The sequence below is a fragment of the Mus pahari genome, chromosome 10 (genome assembly GCF_900095145.1).
Source record: "Mus pahari chromosome 10, PAHARI_EIJ_v1.1, whole genome shotgun sequence".
In the NCBI taxonomy this organism is placed as follows: domain Eukaryota; kingdom Metazoa; phylum Chordata; class Mammalia; order Rodentia; family Muridae; genus Mus; species Mus pahari.
The window spans coordinates 58,297,403-58,309,514 of NC_034599.1; the positions used below are offsets into that span (position 1 = coordinate 58,297,403).

General features: G+C 38.3%; 1 protein-coding gene and 1 long non-coding RNA gene across 2 annotated transcripts in view; one reads left to right on the forward strand and one right to left on the reverse strand.

Annotated features, from left to right (window-relative positions):
• Positions 1-2,375: 2,375 nt before the first annotated feature.
• Positions 2,376-7,144, reverse strand: C10H15orf61 (chromosome 10 C15orf61 homolog). The gene is made up of 2 exons (XM_021207441.2): positions 6,746-7,144; positions 2,376-2,602 (listed from the first exon to the last, which is right to left on the reverse strand). The coding sequence occupies exons 1-2, from the start codon at positions 7,089-7,091 to the stop codon at positions 2,475-2,477; spliced, it is 474 nt and encodes a 157-aa protein (XP_021063100.1). The 5' UTR covers positions 7,092-7,144; the 3' UTR covers positions 2,376-2,474.
• A 102-nt stretch (positions 7,145-7,246) lies between these two features.
• Positions 7,247-12,112, forward strand: part of LOC110328109 — a 78,064-nt gene continuing 73,198 nt past the window's right edge. The window contains exon 1 of the long non-coding RNA XR_002380857.1: positions 7,247-7,322. This is a non-coding gene — a long non-coding RNA (uncharacterized LOC110328109). The remainder of the gene's footprint in view (positions 7,323-12,112) is intronic.

Genomic DNA, 12,112 nt, shown 5'->3' on the forward strand with positions numbered 1-12,112 from the left:
AAACTTTGTTTTTTATTTTATGAGAGAGAGAGAGAGAGAGAGAGAGAGAGAGAGAGAGAGAGAGAGAGACAGAGGCAGATAGTAGCCTTAAGGCAAAAAGACAACCCTGAAGCCAGAAACAGACTCAATCTCCTGGCTTCTTAGCACTCTGTCCCTTCTGGCTACAGTTTTTTTCTGGAAACTTAAAATATTTGCTGTTTTTTGGGAAGCAACTTTGATAACAAAAGCTTCATTACAAGGGTTAATACATTCAATGAATCATATTTTAAGTTTTGAGCTCTTCCCTTAGCTATCACTGGTTTATCCTTCACTGTGATCAACTCCATGGGAGCAAGAGGTCTATTGATTTTCATGTAATACAAGAAAATATTACATTTGCTTAATTGTTACACAGCAAACACACCAGACAAGAAATCAAGGCTCTATTTAATGCTGCAGCAGCAGCAGAGAATTACAGAGATCAATAGGGTAGTTTGTCAAAGATGTTCTCCTAGGAGACTTACCTATCAGCACACAGACAAGAAGTCACACTGACTATAGTTATCGAAAAGCGGGTGAGCAGAGTCAGCAGTACACATTATCAGAAATCAAACAGGCCGACGTCAAAAGTGGCACAACTGGACTGAAAAGCTGTATTTATGGTCTGGTAATTAAAAACCATTTTATAAGCCTTGTGTTGAGACCAAACCTTTACAGCATGTATTGACATGATCAGCAGCAGCGAATGAGCAGTATCTGACTTAAAACTTATGAGCTATAGTTATTTAACTTTGTCCTTAACAGAGAAAATCAGTTCTAGCCTTCCTTGCAAAATGCTAATAGTCAGTTTATTATTAATGAAGCTTAATGTAACACCATCTTCTTTGGGCAAGCCATTCATTTAACTAGTGTCAAGCATATTTTTTTGGACTAAATATATTGGCATAAGTACTTCTTTGATTAAAGTGTTACTTAGAATTGTGTTTAGGCATGTGAACAATACATACATTAGTACAATTCCCTATCTGTAGCACATTTAAAATAAATACATTTGAGGGGCCTGTTTGTGTGACTCCATTATTATGATGGTTTCACTCAGTCATTTCTGGAAGTTCACTTTCTCTATTAACTTGCCAGAAATAACATCCAAATGTTGGTTAGATGAAACTGTGTAAAGTGTTTTCCTACAAAAATGTATAAACACTGCAGTACCAGCAACACATTAACATAAAATGCTATATAATGTATGCTTGTAATTATGAGAGTGATCATAAATCTTAAACACCCATTGGTTTAGAAATTAAATAGTCCTACTTAGTTCTCCCTAAATTACTCCAAATTTCAGAAATTTACCATTCATCTGGGTATTTTGTGACTATCTCCAAGGATAAATTTTTTTAATGACTTTGCTTTCAAAAATGCAATTAGCTTAATAAAGTTCTAATGTAAAAGTGGTATCAGGTTTTTGAAATTTCAGCTCACTTTCCATGGTCAGTAAATCTGTGGGGATGTGCCATTTCAGTTCACTGCTTTTATAAACAGTTGTCAAACTCATTCTTTCTGGGTCTTTCTAGACCTTAATTTTCTTATAGTTTTGTGATGTTATTGTTTTAACTTATTAATAATGAGTATTAATTTCACTCACCTTGTTGCATCTGCATTGACAAGAGCTATAGCTACATTTAAAAGTACTATGGCACTGAGTTCTTTTTGTTGTTATGGTCTCATGCCTAGGGTGATGTTGGAGACTCCCTGCAGCTATGAGTGAATTTGAATTCTCCATCCTCCTGCCTCTACCTCCCAAGTGCTGGGATTATAGGTGTGCAGATAAATAGTACAAGAGTTTAGCCAAAAATAAAACAAACAAAATAAAAAACAAAAAAGCAAAAAACAAAACCCCCAAACAAACAACAACAAACCCACCAAAACCAACCAACCAAAGCCCAAACCACTTCCAGGAAAATCTTAAAGGCTGAATGCTTAAGTTTTTAGTTGCCATCAGATTCTCATATATTTTGAATTTGTCAATGATATAGTATCATCTCCCCTAAGTATTTAATATCATTTCCCTTTTCCTTCATTATATTCCCCCCCCCCTTTCTACCATGATTTCTCCTTTTGTGGAGATACTTATGCTTTTTTCAGAGTTAATTTATATTGTTAATATCCAGCCATAGAATCTGTGTTTATCTACTCATTTTTTAACTGTAATTTAACCTAGTTCTAGGAAATCAGGAATGAAGTCACATGTTTGGAATTCCTATTAGCTAAATATGTATGTATATATACATATATATATATAATGTTATTATATATGTGGCATTGATATATATTCGTTCTGGGTTCTGGGAGGTAGTGATTCATCTTAAAAAAACCACACACCCTAGAAACACAAAGGTTTTGTCAGCATTTTATTTTAAAGGATCAAAAATAAATACTGCATATACACACACAGGGAAACAAATTCACTGACATTTGTGTTTTCCAATGCATTTTCAATACATGGCACCTTCATCTTCTTTATTTAGAAAATAGATTGTTATTGGTCCGTAACTGGTATGAACAGTCTCTGTGACTCTGGCAAATAACCAGGAGCCAAGTCCATATAATAAAGTTGGAATACCTAGAAAACAAATGAACATGTTACTCAAGAAGATCAGTACTTATAATCATGTACTAACATATGTCATGTTACTGACCTTTTAACAGTCTTCAGCAATGTTGACATAAAGCTCTAGAAACAGAAATGACCTGACACTCACTAGGATTACTAAAGAGCTGGACTTTATCTCTTTATGAAACGTAGTGGCAATTACATGAGCCTAGATTTTTAAAACCATTAGATAAGTCTGATAGAAATTTTAATGTAAAGCATTTGCTTAATTTATTATCTTCAATTAATTATAAAGTAATTTTATATTCTTCTCACAAATAAGCAAATAGAGAAGAATATCCATTAATTTGGTTGTAAATGTCCCTGATTATTGGCCTTAAGCTAAAATTACTAGGTCCACAAGTAATTACTAGGTTATTCTTTAAGTTATATAGGAACACTGATGGTTAAAGAAATATTTGTATGACTTAGAAACTGGGTCAAACAACTGTCTTCAAAAAACCTAAGGCACAACCCAACTTTTAAAAAGATTTTAGAGTTATCAGCATGACAAAGAACACTCTCACTAGCGATTTTATAATAGATTTGAAGACAACCTCATTTTATCTTATCTGCCTGGACTCACAGATCTGTTTCTCTCCTTTTCTGAACATTGCTACTAATAAGGTTTCCATTTTATTTTAGATTTAACAGCTGTTGTTATATATCAAACTAAACACATACTATCCATAAATATGGATTCATATGTATATGACAGCATGTTGGATGCAAAACAGACTTCCATAATTCTTATAAGGCACTTGTTTAAAATCAATGCCTATTAACATATTAAAAATACACATATATGTCTGTGTGTATATAAAGCCACAGGCATACAGATCAAAAACAAATATTGTATGCCCTACACAAGAATTAATTTTATTGCTTCCATGTGGGAACTGGGCAGAAAGACAATTCAAAAAGATAACTGCTCATTTGGAAAATCTCTTTCTAGTTAACAGAGAAACCAACACTGATCAAAGTGCTAATATTTTCTTCTTTTGCTGCAGGAATATCTTCACTATGTTAGGCTCCCTTTGAGTATGTTGGAACACTCTGGGATGCCAGAGTTAGCAGGAGAGCTATCGCCAGCTGGCAGTGAGACTGTGGGTGAGGCTGTGGGACTGTGGGAGCCTGATGCCTCCTGTTCAGGCATTTTTCTACCTTTAGGAACATACCAAGGTTCAGTTTGGTAGTTATTACCACAGAATCCCCTAGAACTCCTATGGAATTTTCTACAGTATACTGCGATCTGTGCCCTTGTTATGCCCCCAAAGAATCTCAAATGTCTCAAGGGACTGTCATAAAAATAAATCCTCAAAAAGTATAATAATATAACTATTTGCAAATCACTCACCCAAAAAGAAAAAAAACCAAGTGGTATGTGGTCAGAAGGCAGAGAGTCAAGAGAAGACCAGGACAAGGTAGGCATAAGTAAGAGAGGAGTGTGGGGTACAAGTTCAAATAAGAAATGAATTGCAATATGAAACTACCACTCCAAAATCTGAAAATCGCTGGGGATGAGGAATTTAAAAAGGCCCTCAAAGCAGTTATTAGTTTTCTATTCATACTGAGAGTAAGATAAACATAATATGCCTTTTAAACCAACACTAAAGATTGAACTGAAGGAATGGTAGTGATGCTGAGAATTATATTCTATGGTATTTATCATGGCTTTCAGTTAAATGCTCTTTTAAAATATATACTTTTAAAAACAAATCATACAAATAAATTCTCCCAGATAAAATTTAAAAACTGGTTAATGATTATTGGTTTAGTAACAATGGCGTGCAGGAGCCATTATCAGTCTTACTTATTGATGATAGTGGTCAGAGTTGATAAGGGAATCAGAATTCTGTAGTTTCTCTCCTGGAATTAATGAGGTTTTTAGGGCTTTTCACCCTAGAATGAAGAGAATAGTGCACGAATGAGGAAGATTTGGTGCCTCTGTGTTTTCCAGATTAAAAAATTTTTGTCACTATGTTTTGAAATCAAAATCTTTAAGATTCCATGAAATAATAAAATTCAGATTACTGACGATCAAAACAAACTTGAGAAACAGTTCTTTGCATAATCATTCATTTTAAGTTAACTGAACAGTAGGTAAACTACTGTTGAATTAAGTCCTTAAAACAATTGGAACTTTATAGTAAGGCTCCGATAACCCATCCATTCCAGTGGTAAGTTGCTTTCCTTAAATCGTAATCTATTTCCCAGCAGGATACTCAGGCTGATAAACCATCAGGAAAATGTCAGCTCCACTGAAGGGAAGGTGGAGGAGAAAGGGAACAAATGAGTCAACAGAAATCCTTAGTATTCACAAAATGGAAAATTAATTATTCTGATTACTACTCATTTACAAGGGAAGACAAGGAATAAAATCCTTTGTATTCTTATTCCCAGCTAGGGACTTGATCCAGATGGGCAAACTGTACCATCGCCAACTAGGATCCTGTTACTTAATTCAAATTTCCCTTAGTTCAGACAAAAAATAAAAACCAAAATTACTAAATTGGTTTTTAGTAAAGTCCAGAAAAGGGTTTCAGAGTAAGTCAAGTTGTATTACAGCATACAGGAACACTTTCTTTGCTGCACTTACAGAATTTCTAAAAGCCCACTATTAAATCACTATTTTATGTTTAAAAAAAAACAAAAAACAAAAAAAAAAAACAAAGAAAGAACCAACAACAAAAAACCCTACGTCTGTTGTATTTCTGAAAATGCTTTACTTTTCTGTGTGGGAAGTGTTTTTTTTTTTTTTTCTGATGTCTTAATGACCTACAGCTAAAAGATAAGCCCTTAATCATGACAGCTATCTTTAAGGAAATGTTCATTTTAAACTGTGACATTTTATATAAGGGATTCAGCCTATATAGTTTACCTATGCCTTGACCTACTAGGTTTTTTTTATTATTATTATTAATTTTATTTTTTACAGTCTAGCTGTTGCCCTCCTCCTGGTCCCTCTCCCACAGTTCCTCATCCCATTTCTCCTCCTGGCCTACTAGTTTTCCTAACCTCTCAGTATTTGGAAAAGAATGACTCCTGCCAATTCTAAAAATAATAAAATAAACTCATTTTTACAAGCCTAATTTGTTAGCATTTTGGCTCTTCCCATAGTTTTATACCAACCTCAGGATTAGTTGACATACTCTGTATAGAGTCGATCAAACAAGTTATGAGACACATTGGTGTATAATCTCTTTCCTGAATTTTCCAGTGGGACAATGGCTCAAAAATCCCGTAAGTGCTATTTGAGTTACTATAAGCAGAAATGTCCATGTTTTATTAAGTTTAATGAACTACTGGACTATATGTAATACTAGTATGGCTGCAGAGTTTAGTGTTAATTTTGCATTGAAAAAAATATTTGGAGGGGGAGGGTGAAGGGGATAGGGGATTTTCGGAGGGGAAACTGGGAAGGGATAACATTTGAAATGTAAATAAAGAAAATATTTTTTAAAAAAACCTATTTGGATTATACTGGTTCTGCTTCCTTGTGTAGAGTTTGAGTGACTGACATCTAAGTTAATATTTTTTAGCAGCTATTAATAGGTCCGAAACATCTTGAGGACTTGAATTTTTCCCTAATCTATAAAATGCTGTCACATCTACAATCCATGGTATTGACTCTTCTGCCATTAAACCAACAGAACACAATCATCTAGCAAGAGGACCGTCAAAATTAGATTATCTTCAGGAATATAGATACTAAAGGATCTTAAAAGACAGCATCTTTTAAGTCTAGCACCTGAGAAAATATGATGTCTGGAGAGAACCTACTGCTTTTAGCAAAACACAACTGCTGAGATTTACAGAAAGACAAAGAAACTTTAAAAGTCCGTCCAGTTTTTGTCCTCCAAAGGCTCCTGGTGATGAGCACGGGAATGACTCTTGCTAAGCAACTTCGGAGCCACTGTCGGGCCTCGCTCCTCGCTGCCCTGGGCAGGGTTCTCCCGGGTGGACAGTGGCTGGGCACGACCTCACGGGTGCTGCAAGCAGCCCGCCGGGGACGCGAAGGGCCGGCCCTGGAGAGCGAGCGGCGTGCTTGTGGGCCAGCGGCCGCCCTGGGACGGAGGAGTGCCCGGGTCAGGCGAGGGCGCCGCCACTCACCCAGGTTGATGACCTTGAGCGCGGTGAAGAAGCGGTCCTGCGGGGCCAGGTCCTGCCAGGGCGCCTTGGAGCAGTGGTACTTGATGAAGGGGAAGCAGCCGGTGCGTAGGACGTGGTAGTTGGCGCCCGGCACCGGCCAATTGAAGTGCGACAGGCCGAACTGGTCGTTGTGGACCGCACTGTAGGGCACGCAGAAGGAAGTCCAGTGCGGCAGGCGCCGCTGCAGCAGGTGCCGCGTCAGCACCTCCGAGGCGCGGGGCTTCGGGCGAGAAGCGGCGCCCGAGGCCCAGGGCCGGCACAGCAGCAGCCGTAGCGTAGCCTCGTGGGCCCTCCGCAGGGCCTCCATGGCCGGGGTACGCCGGGGAGCCGGCCCCGGGCCCCTGGGGCCCGGCCTCTCGGGGCGGGGTCAGGCGAGTGTGCGCATGCGCGCTCTCCTCACCACCCTAGGCCAGGGTGGGGGACACCCAGCGGGCGGCGCGCGGGTGAGAGCGCCTTGAGGTGCGGCGCGTGCGCACAGGAGGGGACGGGAGGGCGGAGCGACTGCGCAGGTCAGGAAAATTGTCACCTCTGGCCTCAGGTAACCTCGGAGCAGGGAGAGAAGGTTAAAACCATCCTCCACAGCGACAAATCCGGTCGGGCGCTGGGCTCCAGGGAAATCCTCAGGGATGCTGTGGAGCTTAAGGTGTGCTCAGGGAAGCGAGGTGACACCAAGGCCTGGCCTTTGCCCGGGCTGGACACCTGGTAACCTCGGACTGCACGTGTGTGCTGATGTCCTCACAATCTTGTTCACTGCCCAGACTGAATCCTAGCTAGTGCAAGATAAAAAGGGTCCCAAGCCAGATGTGGCGCTTGCCTGGAATCACAGCCCTGAAAAGGCTGAGATGTGAGGTTGGGGAGGTGGAGGCCAGCCTGGGCTACATAGAAGAGCACCTGTCTCATCCTCCTCCCTGTCCATGCACCCCCCCAAAAAAAAACCTGAAAAGAAAAGGAGCCCTATGTTTTCTCATTTAGTGCCCTAAAGCTCAGAAAAACTTCCCTCCTGAGAACAGAGTAAATACTAGGACTGGATATGGCAGGCACCAACCTTTAACATTCTTCAGTAACCCACTTTCATTACTGTAAGGAAAGCATTTCTCAAGCTTCCTGCTAGCATGCAACCTCAAAGTATCATTACTCTTATATGTCCTCAATTTTTGTGGAGAGAATGATTAAATAGGATGAGGTTTCTGGAAAGTGCCGGATGCAAATGAAGTAATTCTGTGTGTTGGAACTATTTAACTATTATTTGTTGAAAATTCAAGAAGGATATAGAATAGTGTGATGTTTAAAGAAGATTTATTTATTTTATGTATACTCCATTTTCATGCACACCAGAAGAGGAAATCAGATCCCATTACTCATGGCTGAGTCACCATGTAGGTGCTGGGAATTGAACGCAGGACCTCTGGAAGGGCAGCCAATGCCCTTAACCACTGAGCCATCTCTCCAGCAACATTTTTGTTTTTATAGTTTTATATTTTTGAGTTAGTCAACACTGAGTTCATTCCACAAATATGTTAAATATGTAGGGGGTTTAACAGTCATGCAAATAGTTTGAACTTTATAAGATTCCCTATTAGATAATGATTTTTAAAGAAAGATTAGGTGGAGTCATGATACATTTGATATGCAGAGTAGCTAGGAGGGCTATTGAAGGGAGGTAGGGAGCTGTGGCAGAATTGTCATCTTCAAAGTAAAGTTTTAAAAGCAATGGAGTCCTTTTTCAGACAAAATCTGTCACAGAATTATAACATATAAAGAAAATTATCAACATGTGTTTATTTCTAAACATTTATAAACTAATCTTTTTAATAATAGTTTCATAGGTAAAGCATCACCACACAGAATCACAGCTAGTAGTTGGTTGTCTTGGTTTGGTTGTTTTTGAGTAGGGAGGGGAGCTCTGGACTTTCAGCACTGGTTTGTTGCTGTTGTTTTGTACTGCAAAACAGTGACAGTTACAGCTGCCATTTTCTTTCCTGAATCTTCTGCTTGGGCTATATAGTATTCAGAAAAATCCTGATCTTTCCAGAAAAACTAACTTTTAAAAATAAAAGTAGATTTTTAAAAATGTTTACCTTAAAAGTGAGCAATGCTTCTGTTATATATATTTTTAAATGGCAGCAGAAGATTAATTATGAGAACTACACTAAATTAACCTAACATCAAATTAACAAGTGGTCAGTTTGTATTATGTTAACTGTGAGCATTATAGACTTTTTGATGCTATAAAAATTCATTTAAAAATGAAATTGAATTAAACATGTACGGAGACTCTGAGATACAGTGTGTCTGAGAAACTCTTGGTTCTATAGCATATGATGTTAAAAAAAAAACTGCTGATGCGCATAACCAAATGTTCTATAAGTTCCCTATTTTTTCTCATCATGAAGGCTTTGAAAAGGTCTGGTGAACAGAAAGACTGATGTGGGACATTTCTGAGTTGAGTAGACCTCATCACAGGTGATGATTTCCTCTAACACACACAAGGCCATTTAACTCTTCCTCTCTTTCCTAATGTAAGAAGTTCTTCCAATGGAAACAAATAGATGGTGGGCCATTCTTCCTTTTAGAACAGACCAGAAGAAATATGTCAACAAACATCGTGTTCATCCACAAATATGCCCAAATTGGGAGCCTTGTAGCCATGCCAATAGTTTGTCTCATATATATATATGGCTAGAACACTCTCCTAAAAATCATTAAGGAAAAGGCAATCCAATAGAAAGAGAAAGAGACAGACATATTAGAAGTGAAAACATCCTGGTATAAAATAAATGCGTAAAAGGTGCATAGTTTCAACCATCATTTGAGAAGTAGAAAATTAAGTCACAGTACCCTTGGAAATGGCCACATTAGGAAAGACAGAAAATTTTAAGGGTTTATGAGGATATGGAGCAAGTTTTTCTGAAGTGGGACAATTGGAATTCTTTATTTTTAAGACTTATTTCTTGATATTTTCAATGTTTGTGCATTTTGACCGCCTGTATGTCTATGTGCCATGAACATGTCTTGTGCTGGTAGAAGCCATCAGATCAGATGAGAGTGGAATTACTGCTCTTTGGGAATCACTGTGTTGGGAACTGAACTCTGATCCTCTGAAAGAACAGCCAGTGTTTTTAACCATGAGCCATCTCTCCAGCCCTTAATTGGAATTTTTATTACACTGCTGGCAATCACTCTGGCAATGTTTGTTCTCCACCCTGCCCTGTGTGTGTACATGCATGTGAGTGCGTGTGTGTATGTGTGTGTGTGTCTGTGTTTGTGTGACAGTCTTATTACACTTCTCAGGCTGACTTTGAACTTGCTATGCTCTCTCCTCAGCCTCACATACATGGCTTTGACAGATATATTATAGATGAATATATGCCTTATGACATGCCTTATAACACAGATCTTGTACTACTACTAGGTCTATACTTATATTGTTTTATCTGAACTACCATAACAAAGTGTCATTCAGTGGCTGTTTTTACACAATAGAAATTGATTTCTAATAAGGACCATACAAGGTATCGACCAATTTGGCTCTGAGGGGTTTCTTTCTGGCTTACAGATGACCTTATCCTGTTATCCTCATATGGACCTACTTTTTACAATTCCTGTCAGATTTCAGCTCCACTTTGGTGATTTTTATTTTAACCTATAGCACCTCTTCTCAAACCCTATGTCCAAATGTAGTCATGTTAGGATTGGGTCTTCAACATATGAGCTTGGGTATATGAGGAGGGAAACACATACAGTCTGTAACAATATTTAACATAAATTGTTCATGTATGTTTTCTAAAACACATGTACTAGAATATTCAGAGCATACTATACATATTAGTGATAGTTGATCTGTGAATTACACGTATCAATTATATGTCCATGTTTTTATATGTTATTGGTGTTTTTAGTTGTTCAGGCCATCTTCATACTTCATGCATCCTAAGCAACTGTTCTACTATTAAGCTACATCCCCAACCATTATTGTTAAGTGTTTATCAGGGAAAAAATTATTAGAAAAAAATCTCTTTAAACCTAATCTTGTGTGTGTATCCAGATTATTTATTTTCATGTTGTTTGGGGTCTTTTTGACGTTTGTTTTTTTTGTTTGTGCTTTGAGACAAGGTCTTAATGTATTCCACAGGCTAACCTCAGACTTCAGAACTGAAGCAGCCCTGCCACCTCAGCCTTTCATGTAGCTAGAACTATAGGTGTGTATCACTACCTCCAGCTCTCATGTCGTTCTTACAACCTTACAGTGAGATCCTGATTTACTCGTGTGAAGTAGTCCCCCACTACCTGAACTTAGTTGTCCACGACCAACAAGAAGAGAGAGTGTGGTATAAGCTATTTAGAGAAAGCAAGATAACATTTACATAACTTATTAAACTCTATTATTAGAATTGTTATATTTATATTTAATAAATTACCAATTTATTTATAAATTAATATTTTTGATAAAAACATATGTATAGGAAAAGGCAAGACAAAAAGGGTTCAGTATATCTGAGGTTTCAGATATTTTCTGGTATCTTGGGACATATCCTCTGTAGGTAGATAAGCAAATACCACTGTATTGTAATAATGTGACACAGAGCAAGATTAGGATGTAGATTTTAATTCACTTAAATTCCCAGAGGAAAAATGAAAGAAATCATGCTACATGTATATGTCAACATATTAGTAAAAGATGGAAGACTTACAAATATGAGATTAAGATGTTTATATTTAAGAATTCATTTAAAATTTCCAGTTTGGGGCTTAATGACTTTTGGTTCAAGGAAGGAGGTATATGGAAATGATTTTGTCCAATTCTTATTTTAGCTTAGAACATAATCATAGGTAGCCAGAGTAGATTCAGACTCAGGCTTTCTCGACACCCATCTCTGCTAAGTGGCTCAGTGCCCTCTAAGCCAAGCTCAGCACTACAGTGGACTTAGGTACCTGTCCAGCCAAATGAATGCTCATCAATTCTCCCACTCTCAACAGTGGCAAACACTGTTTTGCTGATCCATCCTTTACCCTTACGGCATCTTGTCAAGGGCAATCTCTGTGGGATTTATACAAGGTTCTCTTCATGAGAAAAGTTGCTTGGAAAGGAAGGGAATGCTGTATGTTTATCTAGATCTCTATGTTATGAAGGGAATGCTGTGTGTCTATCTAGATCTCTATGTTCTGAAGGCTCCAAGGAGTTGGCTGGTTGCTAGGACTGTTGCTATAAAGAGTTACACTAAGATGCCAGGCGTGGTGGCACACGCCTTTAATCCCAGCACTTGGGAGGCAGAGGCAGGTGGATTTCTGAGTTCAAGGTCAGCCTGGTCTACAGAGTGAGTTCCAGGA

Excerpts from the sequence above, each read along its gene's own strand:
- C10H15orf61 (XM_021207441.2), bottom strand. The coding sequence starts at position 7,091 with ATGGAGGCCCTGCGGAGGGCCCACGAGGCTACGCTACGGCTGCTGCTG. Across the intron at positions 2,603-6,745 it reads GCTCAAGGTCATCAACCTGG|GTATTCCAACTTTATTATAT; the intron begins GTGAGTGGCGGC and ends TTTGTTTTCTAG.